The 14,506-nt window shown below is 37.2% G+C and overlaps 3 protein-coding genes across 3 annotated transcripts; 1 reads left to right on the plus strand and 2 right to left on the minus strand.

Moving 5' to 3' along the window:
* Positions 1-464: 464 nt before the first annotated feature.
* LOC114530340 (ankyrin repeat and EF-hand domain-containing protein 1-like) lies at positions 465-7,995 on the minus strand. Its single transcript, XM_028551952.1, has 19 exons — positions 7,701-7,995; positions 6,837-7,031; positions 6,607-6,716; positions 6,338-6,442; positions 5,844-5,968; positions 5,586-5,734; positions 5,061-5,218; positions 4,465-4,597; positions 3,944-4,056; positions 3,836-3,859; positions 3,612-3,656; positions 3,437-3,532; positions 3,229-3,316; positions 2,845-3,019; positions 2,519-2,716; positions 2,034-2,179; positions 1,641-1,726; positions 1,332-1,475; positions 465-1,208 (listed from the first exon to the last, which is right to left on the minus strand). Exons 1-19 carry the CDS (start codon positions 7,828-7,830, stop codon positions 1,077-1,079), a joined length of 2,352 nt encoding a protein of 783 aa, XP_028407753.1. The 5' UTR covers positions 7,831-7,995; the 3' UTR covers positions 465-1,076.
* Positions 7,996-8,251: 256 nt separating this feature from the next.
* On the plus strand, positions 8,252-10,654 carry LOC114530271 (peptidyl-prolyl cis-trans isomerase-like 1). The gene is made up of 9 exons (XM_028551870.1): positions 8,252-8,386; positions 8,482-8,547; positions 8,907-8,954; positions 9,035-9,096; positions 9,263-9,334; positions 9,462-9,523; positions 9,639-9,723; positions 9,984-10,030; positions 10,540-10,654. Exons 1-8 carry the CDS (start codon positions 8,345-8,347, stop codon positions 10,024-10,026), a joined length of 480 nt encoding a protein of 159 aa, XP_028407671.1. The 5' UTR covers positions 8,252-8,344; the 3' UTR covers positions 10,027-10,030; positions 10,540-10,654.
* LOC114530268 (McKusick-Kaufman/Bardet-Biedl syndromes putative chaperonin-like) lies at positions 10,305-14,502 on the minus strand. The gene is made up of 8 exons (XM_028551868.1): positions 14,372-14,502; positions 14,178-14,269; positions 13,778-13,957; positions 12,722-12,959; positions 12,456-12,608; positions 11,742-12,130; positions 11,083-11,330; positions 10,305-10,754 (listed from the first exon to the last, which is right to left on the minus strand). The coding sequence occupies exons 1-8, from the start codon at positions 14,417-14,419 to the stop codon at positions 10,351-10,353; spliced, it is 1,752 nt and encodes a 583-aa protein (XP_028407669.1). The 5' UTR covers positions 14,420-14,502; the 3' UTR covers positions 10,305-10,350.
* Between the last annotated feature and the right edge of the window lie 4 nt (positions 14,503-14,506).

Consider the following 14,506-nt stretch of genomic DNA (forward strand, 5'->3'; position numbering starts at 1 on the left):
TCATCAGTAATTATCCTTATCATCAGTCATCTTCGCAAAGTTTCTTCGTTCAGTCGAGGTCAGCCTGTGATGAGCGACAGGGTGAAAAATATGTACATTACTTAATATCTATCTCACCATGTGTACAATATGTAGTAATTTTATTGCACATCAATTGGAGTCCAAAGCAGAGGTGTATTGTTAGCGGGGCGAGCCCATCTTGATTCTAGATAGCGGTTGAAAATTGTTCATTGTAAGTGATTGTTCTAATCCGCAAACAATTTATGATTTCACAAAGTTTTCTTTCGACCAGTCTTACATCCATCCGTTAAACATAGCGGTCATTCTAGGAGAGTTCCGCTATGCTAGCTAATATGTATATGATGAAGATAGCAAGCCCTTGATGTTAACTTCTTCCCCTAGCCACATCGAATTTAAAAATGTAGTTTAATTTTCATTCTCACATAAATGTCGCGAATTCAAGCCTGAAAAAGTACCTTCACAGTTACGTATCTCCCGTTACTTTTATTACAAAAATTGTTTTACAATATTTACTCTACAAATGCAATATGAAAAACAACATATTAAACTATAAACATCTCTAAAGTTCAATGGCTGACAACCGTCGGTAATGAGTAGAAAGTGAGTAAGATAATTGATATTGGTAGTAAAAACATCTCAAGGCAGCACAAAACTCTATCTAATCTATCAAACAAGCTCCAATCTATCAAACAAGCTCCAATCTCTACCAGTTAGTTGGGCAAGCTGACCATATAGCAGAATCCCTCCACTGATAGCGATATTATAGTTGGGTTTAAACATTGCTATAGTTTGCTAGCAGATGATGGTCAATATTGTCAGTGATTTGATTGCATAAACATTATGCAGTATATTAATGAAAAATGTAGTTCAATTTTCTCAGCAGTGTCAAATATGACCACCATTTGCTATCCTACCAAGCTTACTTGAAACCCGTCGATAATGAAGGGTAGAGATACTTCTGAATCTACCCCGTAAGTTCCGACCATGTAGTCAGCAATGCGCTTCAACGAGCCATGCCGCTTTCTTTACCCATCCATTGGATCACCTAACCATGGTCAGCTATCTTGTTTTGCTAACTCTGTGACGCGTATATCTACGTTCTTTTGAAATGGCGGTTTGTATTCTGGGAAGTCTATTTCAAAACCGTATCGCAATCTCCGAGTCTCTCGCTCTCGTAACAGATCCTCCTGAGAAGAAAAATTGAATTACATACAACAAAATACATTTTCTGTGTTGGGGAAGCTGAAGCTCGGGTGTTACGCCACAAAAGAAAGTGTTGACCTCCACGGTTAATTGTGAAAAAAACGTACCGTTGTTGCTTGTGGTATCCAGGCTTTATGTGGAACAAATGCGATAGATCTCTGTTGTTCTCCCACGATACCCAATGCTGAGGCAGCTCGAAGAACTGATGACTTGTGTAATAATGGCGGAAGATCATTATTATCGTTGGCATCCTATTAAAACAAAAAAGGAAACGTGTTCATCAAGTGATATCCAAAAAAAATTACCAATATCACTTGATGCTTCACTGATACAGAAATTCAATAGTAATTAGAAGTTGAAATGAAATAATGCGACTAATGTACCGACTGTAAAAAATCTTTTGGTAATAGGCCTACCTGCTTTTCACCCTCAACAGAGACAGGAGTGTTGGTTTTGGTCTTCTTTTCCCCGGCGGATTTCAATCTTTTAGGAGTACTTCGACCTGCAGACAAACAATAAAATCGACATAAAGAACCCGAATCCTGCATTTTAGGTTTCTCAATGTATTCATCGAATGATTTCATAAAATATTTCATTCACCCAATGATTTCAATAAATAACATCATGCACATGCTTGACGCGAGAGTTCAGCAGGTTTAGCTACGAAAGGTTTTGGGAATTAAATCCAAAGGACCATTTGAAGCAGGACTGCAGGAAAATCCAATCCTGAAGTATTGTTTGAATAACCCAAAGATAAAGGCAATACCATAGTCTCTCCGTGATCCAAGTGCGGTCCATCATCAACCTACCCTTCTTTCCTTTTTTATTTTTATCAACAGGTGGAGGGATTTCATCCCATCGTTTCTGAACGACAGCCAAAACTCTTGGATCAGCATAAGCTTTGGCAACATCCAATGCAGTGTGACCTTTCTTGTTTTCCAACTGAACTTTTGCTCTAAAAGAAAGGTAATCGTATCTTTTTGGTTCAATACTATTATTTGGTTCATTACCTCCACTACTCTGAGATTGCTTGTGTACGGTGATGTTTTGTGGCGTTTTAATTGTTTTTCAGGCAAGAAAAGATACTCTAATTTAGCAGCAGTGTACTCTAATTTAGTTTAAGTTTCTTTTACAAGTCACACTGAGTCAGCTGGGATGCAATTAAAATCTCAAGAAAACAGTTTGGGACCTGTATAAGTATCGTTATAGTTTACTGTAGTTCTTGTTAAAATGTCGCCAGCGAACTATTTTTGTGCAGATTCAGATCCAGATTCAGTCGTAAAAATCTACTAACCCCATTGAGATCAGGTAGCTAACAACATTTTCTTTTGAACTTTCGATAGCTCGCAGAAGTGGAGTCCCTCCGTTGATGGCCTTCGCATCAATATCGGCTCCTCTTTCAAGCAACAGTTTGACGATATCCAACTGACCGCAATGACAGGCATGATGAAGTGGAGTCCAGAAAAAATTATCACGTGACTTAAGGTCAGCACTAAGGTGAAAAAATAAGGTAATACTCTTAATAATATTACCCTGATTAGTAAACATGTCTTAATGTACACGAAAGATAAACTACATCCATGCAGTGTTATACAAGGTTGCAAAAATACAATAATTTACCCCATATCAAGCAGAGCGTGTGCGATTGTAATCTTTCCATAAAGACAAGCAATCATAAGTGGCGTTTTATAATATTTATCACGCTGATTCACCGGTGTACCATTGTTAATTGCGAGTTTTATCGACTCCAAGTCACCAAACTTCACCGCGTCGCTGAGATTGACATAAGTTGGGTCTAGACAGATAGATGGACAACATAAATTCAACAAGATTCACTTTTTCCCACTTATTCATAGTCGAGGAATACTGGTTGGGTGGTGGTAGAGATTTGTGGTTCTCTCTTGGGCTTTAAAGACGCAGAACATTTGTTTTCTCAGTGAATGAGCGGATGGACGTGTAAAAAAATTCTCCCGGATTTATTGTTGGTTTAATGCAGCAGCTTACCAGGTGAATGTAGATACCAAGCTGAATCATCTTGTATCGGATGAACGGGCGGGTTATCACGATCGAACCTTGACTCGTCTGTAAAAAGCTAATACGAAACAATGAAAACTGTGATACTTGGGAAATTATGCTCGCGCTTCACGAAGTCTACGAATTATTCTTAGATTCGACGTGAGGTTTCGTACCAAAATGATGGTGAGAAACTTACCACACATCGTTCAATGTACTGTGAAGGTGGTCCGCCATTTTTAGTTCTCGGTCCTTCTGGAGCTGTACAGATTGGCAGAGGCACTTTAGTCTTGCCCTAAACATTCGAATGATTAGGTTTTGCCACTTTGGTCGACATTAGCCTACTTGGCAGATATATTTGAAAAATATGTCACCTTTTTTTTCCTTCCTTTTTTACCGCCACCTTTCTTCTTCTTTTTCTAGAAAAAGAATTTTACATCACGGGTAAAAAGTTTGCCCAACCACCCATCATACACTGTACCATATGGGAAACCCAGTCACTGCCCCGATTGTTACGTTAAAATTCGACCTTGCTTACACCGTATGGTATAAATATTGGTAAGAAAGTCACAAGAAGCAGGCGTGTAATGTAGTTTACCTTCACAGCACCGACGAGATAAAGCTACAACAAAATTTGAAAATAATGAAAAAATGAGACAAAGTTAATGTGGAATCTGCCTGTCAAATTTCGCGATATTGTTATTACCTTGTTGACGAATTTCTTTCCAGTTAAGAAAACAGAGTAATCAATCGAGTCTGTTTTGTTGGGGTCGTGAGCGTCAATGACTTTCTTTAATAGTTCGTTGTCTATCGGTGCACCTGGAATGTCATAGGAATTCGTTCGTGTCGGCGGGTATGTAAAGTGTAAAGTGGTATGAAGGAAACTTAGGTGGTAGGAGAATATAGGACAGAAATATAATACGAAACCAGGGACGTTGCAAAATATGCGATTTCTCCCGCAGGAATCAAACCTTAGCAATGCAATTCTGGCGACTGGGCCGCACGATAAATAACCGGCTTACTCCTTTTGGATATCTTCTTCTGACATGTTTAAATTGTGAATGATAACCTAACTTAGAAGAAGGGGGTGTTGATTTCTAGCTGAAAACATCGTGTAGTCTGAAACACAATATACTCAGGTTTTGGTGAGGTAAATATGAAAGCTCGCGTATAGATTAAATACAAAGATCTCCTAATATATTTCAGGTTAAATACAAAGCAACTCACTTAGTGTTAATAAACACGTCATCAGATTATCTTTGCTTAGTTTTCCTGAGCGACTGCCATCTTCTCTTTCTATGTCGAATTTATAAAACAAATCAACGATCTTATCCTGGTGTTCCAACGTCCAATCGTAGAGCTAGAAAAGGCATAGATCATAGAAAGCCACATGAGAAGATGGTTGGTGGGTGGCTGGAGGTAGGGCGCTGTTTCCGAGTTGGGCCATGTAGCTATATAATAGCAAGCAAAGTGTGGGGGAGCTGCCGTTGGGAAAATTGTGTAAATATTAACTGTAGAACAGTTGCAAATCTTCGGAAATCTAAAATCTTCTTTCAGGAGGATTTTGGCCTTACGAAATATTTGTCAAAATGATGTGATTGTGATAATTCATTGCAAATGAGTTAAAAAACGTTTTCTCTCAAACACAATAATATCCTGTCATCTGAATGGTCTCTTATATAGTTTGGTAGACCGAATTTGAATGTTCGCAAATGCTGCTATCTGTTATTTCTACTTCTCCTTTGTACTTAGAACAAGGTTGACTAACTCTGTCGCAAACATTCTCTTTAGAAATAAAATTCGAGTAAATTCTTTGTTCTTACTCTGATAGCCCAAGGCTCCGTGCCTGGTTTACTTCCTCTTCCTTTGGCTTCAGCTTTCTCAGCCTTTTTGCACTCCTTCATCACGTCTTTATGTTCATTTTCCTTAGCAAGAATCCTTGCTAGTTTACCTTCTTTATTCTTCAAGCCTGATGGACAGCCTATATATAACGGATGTAGAAAAATAATATAATCAAGACTTTAAGAAGGTTTGTTGGATGAAGGCTACAGAAATCGCGCAATATACAGCACTAGAATGCTTCTAAATATATTATATAAACTACGATGAAAATCGTTTCTATAAGAAAACTCGCAAGCGGCAAGTCAGGGTTTCCTCGCGTCTCCCTGACACACTATAGGTAGGTAGAACAAGTAAACGAGCGGGCAGTGCACAGCGAGGGCTTTGTGCGAGCAGGCAGTGCACAGCGAGGGCTTTGTGCGAGCAGGCAGTGCACAGCGAGGGCTTTGTGCGGAATTCCCCCACCCCGGGGTTCGTATAGTTTTCATTTATAAATTCAAGTAGTTTACCTCGTTGTGCCAGAAATTTGCAAATCTGTGCATATCCTTTCACAGCCGCGATATGTAACGCTGTATTTCCTTCGGTGTTCACTTTTCCAAGATCAGCTCCGTATGCAGCAAGAACTCTGATAACCTCGTAATGACCTTTCTCCGTGGCCCTGGACAGACAGATAACATGGGATGAATAATAGAGACAGCTAGAATATACTGTATACATCCAGCATCATTTACACCAGTCAACAACGAATGAACAACATTCCGACTTACAGATGAACTGCGTGAGTATTTTTTCCATCCAAGGCATCTCCGTCTGCCCCAGCCTCGAGAATGGATCTTGCACATTCAACACTCCCCGAGGCTGCTGCCGCATGAAGTGCAGAAAATGATGTTTTCTAAAGCAAAGTATGGTACAAATATTCATTTTCTAATTGCAATGTGCTTGACCATCTGCAGGCCTTTAAAGTTCCTAGGGATTCCTCTTTTCACTTAGACATATTATGATTAAGGAGATAAAAAGTAATTTTGCTGAAAGGATTAAGTGGAAAGGTTTTTAAAGATAGGGGGATGAAAGGGAAGAGAAGGAGACTGTTGGGTGGGGGATTAATTCTTTGCTTAAAGATTTTGGAAAGGAAAATTATTTAGGTTCTGTAGACTGGGCTAGAAAAGCTTAAACAGGAAAGCGTAGCATTTATGAGGGGGGATCTCTGGACAAGAAGATAATTAAAGGGTTAAAATGATTCATTTCATTTAAGGTTTCCTACCAAGTGTTTACTATTTGGATCACCCCCAGCATGCAAAAGTTCTTCCAAAAATTCTTCAAGTCCATCTTCAGCAGCTTTGACTATGAGTGGTTCTCCATCATTGCTCTAAAATTATCCGACGAACTAAATCAGGGCGCAGGCTCATGCCTAGTGTGGGTTTGGAAAAAACATAGATTATGGTATGATGGTTGCATGCACTATGCTGAAATAATGCAGAATACTATACCTATATCTAGATATATATATATAAAATATAGGTATCCACTTACCACATTATTGACATTTGCTCCATGTTCCAAGGCAATCTTCATTGCAGTCAAGTGACGTTTTGTTGATGTCAAACAGTAAAACAGAATACCTTTGCCCTCTTTGTCTCTAGCTGGAAATACATATAACATCTGTTAATTGTAACTGTGAATAGGTACTAACTTGTATCTAAGGAAGTTATGAAGTTGGTGGTATCAATGGGAGTTACAATATTTATATATATTTAGGGTACCTGTCATATCAGATCCAGCATCAGCCAGTATTTGTAAACATTGAATGTGACCATATTCTGCAGCTTTCACTACAGGTGTTTGACCTTGTTGGTTCACTACATTTGGGTTAGCTCCCATATCCAGTAAAAATGATATCATGTTATCATTATTCTTGCAAGCAGCAATGTGCATCGCTGTATCACCATTTTCAGCTTCTATATAGCAAAATAATTTATTACCATACCGTATAGAAATAAGCCTTTGAGATATTTTGTGCAAACAAGATCTGTTGTAATAGGAGTTAAGCTGTTGCAGGAAAGCTGCCAGTTGTGCATCAAAATATAGATTTTTAGAACTAAATTGTGTTGACATACAGATCAACTTTTATCCCAGGGCAAATGATTTATGGAGGTGGATATATGCATAATTATGTGTCCTGTGTGAATATAACAAAAAAATTGAAAAAAAATTGATAGCAGACAAAAAATATCATAGGTGTTGAGAGGGGGAGCAGGGGGAGGGGATGGGGGCAGTTGGTAATTAAGGTTACAGTTTCGAGTGGAATTATACACACTTCAAATTCAAGCCAGGAACAGTTGATGGAAAATTAGTCAACTATAGCTCCTCCAGCAGGAATCGAACCTACGCTTTTGCGGTGCCGGTGCAATGCTCTTGCCACTGAGCTACAAAGGTAGCTGGCAAGAGCAAGCGTGGTTAATGTGTATATGATACCTGCATCGAGTGAAGTGCGAAAAATCATAATAGATTTACACAGGTTACAGGTATATCATAGTATTTATAACCTTACATATCATAAGGGAGAGTTTTTATAAGATGTTGCTGAAGCATTTTAAATCGACTTTTTTTTTCAAATACGTACAAACCTGAATAATTTATCAAATCAGGAATACCATTCGTTGCAAGTTTTTCGATCTGAGTCCTGTCTTCAGCGCGAACAGATTGAAGTAATTTGAGCACTTGAAGTTGTTCTAAACGTGTCTGTGCGACTGGCATTTTTGATGTTCGACGTTTTTGCGAAAATACGTCAATTTCCTTCTGAACATTGGAACATCAATACCAATACAATAATACACATTACGCGCGTATCATTATTAAGTTTAAAGAAGAACGTGTACAAATTAGACGATATTATTATATTTTTCGAATGATTTTGGCCATTTTGTTGTTTTGCTCATTCGGTTGTCATGGTTTCGTAACTTCTATTATGGGCGCATCTGATTGGCTGAAAGCTCTTGCATTTTGATTTTAATCCAGTAATTTATCAATAATGATTGTATTGTACATGTCTTAAAAACGTGTAGAAAGTGTAAATGTAATAAAGTGTTGTATACAGAACGAAAATATCATCTAGAATGGAAGATTTTTATTCATAAAATGACATTTGTATTTAACACTAGCCTGCATTCTACGACAACCCGAAAATTTAACCCGCTTCTGAGCCATCAGTCATAATTTTTGAGGTCATCTGTAATCCGCACAAAAATTGTACCACATTTAAAAATTGAAAATGGAGAAGCAGCCAGTGAAAATCGTGTTAAAAACTACAATGGTAAAAAGCATATTAATATTTGGTCATGTTTCTTATTGACTGATTGTAAATTTCGTACTGACATAACGTTGTTTGATGTTTTATAAAATATATAGGGAGATATTGCTGTAGAGTTATACTGGCGACATGCTCCAAAGACATGCAAAAATTTTGCAGAATTGGTAGGGAAAATAATTGATTTGCTCAAAATGGTCTGTTGATTTAAGAAGTTAGTAAAAAGGTATTTCAGGAAATACCTTGGGAAACTCTAATCTTCCTTTTCATTGATTGATCAGAATTTCTCACAACTCACAAGGAAAACAGCAAGTTATTAATTAGTAAACTTCATCAATGTAATGTGAAAAAATAAGTTCCTCAGTGTTTTTAGATTGCCTTGATTGTTATTATTGCCTTGATTGTTATTAAATATTACCATGTTGTATCCAAAGTATGTAAATATTACCGTGTTGTATCTATCCTAGCTACCTGTATTTATACTAGGAAAGTTTTAGTAACAATATAATATATTTTACTATTCTAGGCACAAAGAGGCTATTACAATAATTGCAAATTTCATAGAGTTATAAAGGTATGTGATGTCAATGATAAATACTGCATTATGGTAAAAATACTATTTATAATACTATATACAATATTACCTTTCATCAGGATTTCATGATTCAAGGTGGGGATCCAACTGGAACAGGGAAAGGAGGAGCATCTATATATGGGTAAGACTTGACATACTAGCATAAGTAAAAAATAATACCAAGTTGCTTTTCTCGAAAAAGACAAGCTGCCACAGTGTATCTGTCACAGTGGCCCTGCATGTGCAGGAATTAGTTTCTATGTTGCGGAAACATGTGCCTTTTTGTGATGTACCGGTAATGTGTTTAGACCAACATTTGAAGATGAGCTCACAAGAGAACTTAAGCATACAGGAGCAGGAATATTATCAATGGCAAACAGGTATTGAATATTTTTTATAACAAAGAAAAACATTCACAATGTTAAATCATACAATTAAGTTCTGCATGACCACTATACCACCTTAATCCTTACACCACAAGAAGTAATTTTCTCTCTATTTTCCTAGTGGACCAAATACAAATGGCAGTCAGTTTTTTATAACCTTGGCACCAACACAGTGGTTAGATGGTAAATTTAAATATACTTTTACTGCTGTTGTTCATATGTTCCTTGGGCATTTCATATAATTTATATTTAGCATGCTTTATGAATCCCGTTTGCAAAGCTTCATTTCATGTTTTAGGTAAGCATAGTATATTTGGTAGAGTAAGTGATGGTATGGAGGTTGTAAAAAGGATAGGTCTAGTGGCCACAGATGATGGTGACAGGTGAGTAATATGGTAGTAATACATGCATGCATGATTGGTTGATCCTGGCTTGTGATCACCATAATTCATTTAGAGACCTTTAAAATCCCTGATAAATTGGCCAACTGAACTGAGCATATGAGATAGTCAGAAGCATGCTTTGTGTGCAAACTAGGGCATATTAAATGCAGGTTATTAATTAAAGGGTCTATATACCCCATGTTTGTGGCCAATTCAAACACCAATGCACCTTCTTCTTTTCTTTTCTTTTCTATTTTTAGGCCTGTCGAAAATGTGTTTATAATGAGCACAGCAACACAATAACATGGTATGCTGCAAACCAAACCTGTATATATTTACTGGGATACTATTTAAATTATCAAATTTCCGTCAATAATACTAAGCAAAGCTGATAGCATTAAACGCCAGACTTTTTTCTCAAGTAGCATATGTGAAAGTTTGAATTTTCATATTTTCTACAATACTGCAAAAATGACCATGATTTGAAATAATCAACTGAGACAGAAAAATTACCACTGGGTCTGTAGAAAAATTACTTGCTCTAAAGACTTGTAAAGTATTGGAGACTGCATTTATTTTTCATTTTAATGCATATGCAAACAAAGTAATTATAATTTTTTATTCCATTTATTCAAAAGTTTCCTTAATGAAGTGTTTAATTCTCAATATGGTGTTTGCCGTTTCAAAGGCAGTCATCATTGCATTCGCTTTCATGCTCATTACATCAAGTACAGCATGCTTATAGTTCTTCACATCATCCATCAATGATCTGCATATATATGTTCCCCTTGATAAATCCTGTGATAAATCTCGCAGTTCTTCAGTCATGTTCCACTCCATATCCTGGGTACTAGTCACCAGTCCACACAGACACTTGCGAAGTGTAGTAGTGTCAACGGTAGCCAGTGGTGGTGTGACCCAATGGTGGAATGTGGTTCTGTCGACAAGATGATTATTGCCATCATGGTCAAGTGTTCTGGCAATGTGGAAAAAGGTTGACGCAACTGAGTGAAGACCTTTTGAAAACTGGTCTATAAGAAGAAACAGCAAAAAAATATTTCACTTGATATCATTATTTCGAGCCAGAATGGGCGCTAGATATACCGGATAACCAATTGAACACAAACTTTAAAGTCTTTTCTGAAGAAAGTAAAATCCGACCTCCGTTGAAGATTGATATTTGATATGATGGGAAAGCTGTTGGAAATTCTGGTTCGAAGACTTATGTTTGCACCACAACCTTGTTATTATCCTCTGGTTGTACTGTACATGTTGAAAACATGAGCTGAGCCGAAGTGAATACTGATAAAATCTAATCTCCCTGGTCTTTCGTTCAACTGTAATGGGTTTATTACATACATTTGGAGCAGTCCACTTCCTTCGAGCTATCAAATTCAGCAGCGGCTTGCATCAACAAACCAGCAATCATTGTCTCAAAGCATCCTCCACCAGGAACAAGAAATGGGTTATAAACTAGTTGTTTCAAGGACTGAAAAACGGCACAGCAAAGTATCTTCAGTTCGTCCAGACTGTGTTCATCAGGCCCACATAATAGAAGAGTAGATATATCGTGCTTTAAGCTGGAATGTGGAATAAGATGAACGAATCTAGAAAACAAGTAAAATCGAAAACTTAAGTCCTGTAAATTTGGATGTATAAATTATTCCCTATAATCATCGAGTATAAGTGTCGTAAAAGAGTTGCAAAAATGCTGCCGGTACTTTTCGCTATATTCGAGGAAGATCTTGATGTTAAATGGAGGACCTCATGCGACACTGGGAATATAAATATATATTTGTGAGGTGTTTTGTGATACTTCAAACGAATAAGCACAAAATATTGTCAAGAGTGATGGTGTCACATAATTTAAATTTAATCTTCATATAACTCGAAATTACGCGATGATCACTACAACTTTTTCATGCATTGCATTTGGCAATACCTTCATTAGTTCATTCTAGCCAAAATCACCCCATCCAAAAATAATCTATATACGACTACAACAACGTAAAAAATACCTTCTCTTATGAAGAACTAGAGATTTGACCTCTGCAAGTGACCCAAAGCCTTCTGCACTCATGTCACATTGAAAAGAACTAAATAATCTAGCTCCAGTTAATTTTTGCACAGCGTCAATGTAGTCTATTGACAACCTCTCGATAACATGAACTCCCTTTCTTGTTATATGCTGTTGAAGTGTTGGGTGGATGACTTTTTGACATGCAATAAGTTTCACTCCATGTTTGACCAAATCATCCACCATCATCTTCATTAGCGTCAAAACGTTATCTTCTATAGTCACTACATTGCTTGAAAGTTCTGTCTTTGCTCCGTCCAACCATCTGTCCTCGACATTTCCCGCAAGAGAACAATCAAATAACGCCACTTTAATGTCATCCTTGCTTTCCTAGAATATTTTTGCAAAGATGTCAAATGGATTTTTACAAATATTCTTTTGCATCCGTAAATACAGTGTATGTGTTCTTGTGACTGAATTTTTATTCCTGGATAACTTAGTTCAGTTGTACGATTATATTTTCATGCTAACCTATACGACAGTTTTCCATTTGGTACCTACAGCACATTAAGTTACATGTTGCCGTATGGAACAGGTGTTTTTTTTTTATCTTTCACATGTGAGCTTACAAGTCACCTAGGTACCCTACGGTCTGGAACGGCATTAAACCGCAATGATTTCTACTCTATTTACTTGAAAAGTGAATGTATCATACACTACTCTCGGTGATAGGGGGGCATTTTGCTTCCAACAGTATTCCTTTTTTCAAACATGACTCGCTGCACGGTGGTCCTTCACAGCCTTGAATCCTCAAATTATCAAGAGAAACTGTCTTGCCATCAGCTGTGGGTACACAACTTAAAAATCCCTGTAAAGTTATTGGACGGCATTACAAGATGGGTCGCCTGAAGTCACGTTATTAGAAGTTATCGAAGTGAAAATATAGTTATTATAATATAGAGCTTATTCTTCCTGTCTTACCCGTAACAGCAAAACTGCCAGAGACTGAATTTCGTTTGTGCTCAAACCAGACGCAGGTTTTGTTGCTAGAATGCTTCTTATAACACAAAGCATTTGGTCCATATTTCCCAGATCTGCTGGGAGTTTTATAAACGGGTGTGAATTCTCGAGTTTTTTAAGGATTGTAGTGAGAGCAAGTTCATTTATTGCAATGGCTGTGTGTCTCGCTAATCCTGACGTTATGGATGAGTCGATTAATCTAAAGAAGAGAGGAAGTGATTGTTTCTGGTGACCTGGATTTCTAGAGTCTCATGCTTAAACATAAGTCTTCATCAAAATAGGGATTGCGATAAGTTTTTGAAAAATATTTTTAATGACATTTTAAGGTGATTTATGGGAAAATTTGGTGAGATTGTAAATGACCAATTATCTGGGACAACTTTCACATCACACTCAAGATTCGGACAAATTCAGGACGGCTATACATTAGTTTGGTTTTGTCGTGTTATTACAGCCACTGTTGTCAGCAATCGCCACGGCCAAAATAAACTAATTCACATGGGTACATGCACCGGATAATAAAAGTTTTTATTATCAACGAACTGACTTTACGGAAAAGCCTGACCTTTTGTTATAAGTCACTATAAGGGTCTGACTCTCCAAAAGTACGACTTTTGTCTGTTAAAAGGAGGAAGCGCAGGAACGCCTGCGTTCGATGGATATCGCGCAAAAACCCTGCCTGTAGGGAAAACCTGAATAGCCGAGCTAATCCATAGTTATTGGTAGAGGTAGAAACTTTTACTTAATATCATGCATGGCACAGTGCATCGTCAACGGTCAACCCATCGCTATGTTCCAGGAGGGGAGCGCTCTGATGACCATGCAATCTTACCCATAACAAGAGTGTCGGTGTAAAATTGTGCGAACAGTAAGATCTAGCGTATTTCTTATTAGTTATGACCCACTTAGTTTTTCCACTGTGGTTTTCTAAGCAATAGTGCAGTCCGCTGATGACACAAACGAGAGCAAAATTTAAGCCCAGTATGTTACGAACGTTCCCTTTCAAATGATGCTTACTGCAGTGCCAAAAATGCGGTAAACAGTCCTCCATCATTGAATTGGTTAAGATGTCCCTGCACGGCTTGCAGAAGCAGCCTAGTTAGGGGGGTTGATACTGTTGTAATGTTCTTCAATATCTGACTGGCACTTGATGTAACTGTCACATGACCCCCAGTGTGATGTTGAATGAGGCTCGTACTATATAAAATGAAAAATTTGTGATGAAATTTTGAATATTAACCATTTTAAAGCAACAGACATGAACCACGATACTGCAAATGACATTGATGATTAACCGATACATCATAATACTCCAGAAATTAGTATTGAGATCATATACTAAAAACTAGTAAAAAGGAATTTTAGTATTTTTTCACAATAGTATTTTTTCACAGTATTTTTGACTATATTGACTTACCGTCCTGTGGGGCCGTACGACGCTTCAAATAGTTCTTTCAAAGTTCTTAATTCACTCTGCAGCTCGTCGTTATGCAAAATGTCCAATTTTATCTAGAAAACATTGTTTTTATCTAGTTTCAATGCATGATCAAATATAAAAGGTAGTAATTCTTCAATTTTATTTCTAATATATTAGTCTTTACAAAGATATACCTCAACATTTTTAGTGCTAGAAGGTTTTAATACATTATCTTTTGACATTAGCACATGCACTAGTTACAGTATTTATATTAATTTTTTGTCATTTTATGAAATCATGTCTCGTCCGCCATCTTGAAACTGAAGATG

Source organism: Dendronephthya gigantea, unplaced genomic scaffold (assembly GCF_004324835.1).
Source record: "Dendronephthya gigantea isolate DGI-Jeju-01 unplaced genomic scaffold, DenGig_1.0 000061F, whole genome shotgun sequence".
Taxonomy (NCBI): domain Eukaryota; kingdom Metazoa; phylum Cnidaria; class Anthozoa; order Malacalcyonacea; family Nephtheidae; genus Dendronephthya; species Dendronephthya gigantea.

What these genes read in the sequence shown, in the direction of transcription:
- LOC114530340 (XM_028551952.1), bottom strand. Translation starts at nt 7,830, where the DNA reads ATGCCAGTCGCACAGACACGTTTAGAACAACTTCAAGTGCTCAAATTA. An exon ending in CAAATTTCTGGCACAACGAG is followed by an intron (nt 5,219 to 5,585) that starts GTAAACTACTTG and finishes CGTTATATATAG; the next exon opens with GCTGTCCATCAGGCTTGAAG. An exon ending in CGGAGCCTTGGGCTATCAGA is followed by an intron (nt 4,598 to 5,060) that starts GTAAGAACAAAG and finishes TGCCTTTTCTAG; the next exon opens with CTCTACGATTGGACGTTGGA.
- LOC114530271 (XM_028551870.1), top strand. Translation starts at nt 8,345, where the DNA reads ATGGAGAAGCAGCCAGTGAAAATCGTGTTAAAAACTACAATG. An exon ending in ATATTATCAATGGCAAACAG is followed by an intron (nt 9,335 to 9,461) that starts GTATTGAATATT and finishes CTATTTTCCTAG; the next exon opens with TGGACCAAATACAAATGGCA. An exon ending in ACCAACACAGTGGTTAGATG is followed by an intron (nt 9,524 to 9,638) that starts GTAAATTTAAAT and finishes TTCATGTTTTAG; the next exon opens with GTAAGCATAGTATATTTGGT.
- LOC114530268 (XM_028551868.1), bottom strand. Translation starts at nt 14,419, where the DNA reads ATGTCAAAAGATAATGTATTAAAACCTTCTAGCACTAAAAATGTTGAG. An exon ending in CCCCTATCACCGAGAGTAGT is followed by an intron (nt 12,131 to 12,455) that starts GTATGATACATT and finishes AAAATATTCTAG; the next exon opens with GAAAGCAAGGATGACATTAA. An exon ending in GGAAGTGGACTGCTCCAAAT is followed by an intron (nt 10,755 to 11,082) that starts GTATGTAATAAA and finishes TTCTTCTTATAG; the next exon opens with ACCAGTTTTCAAAAGGTCTT.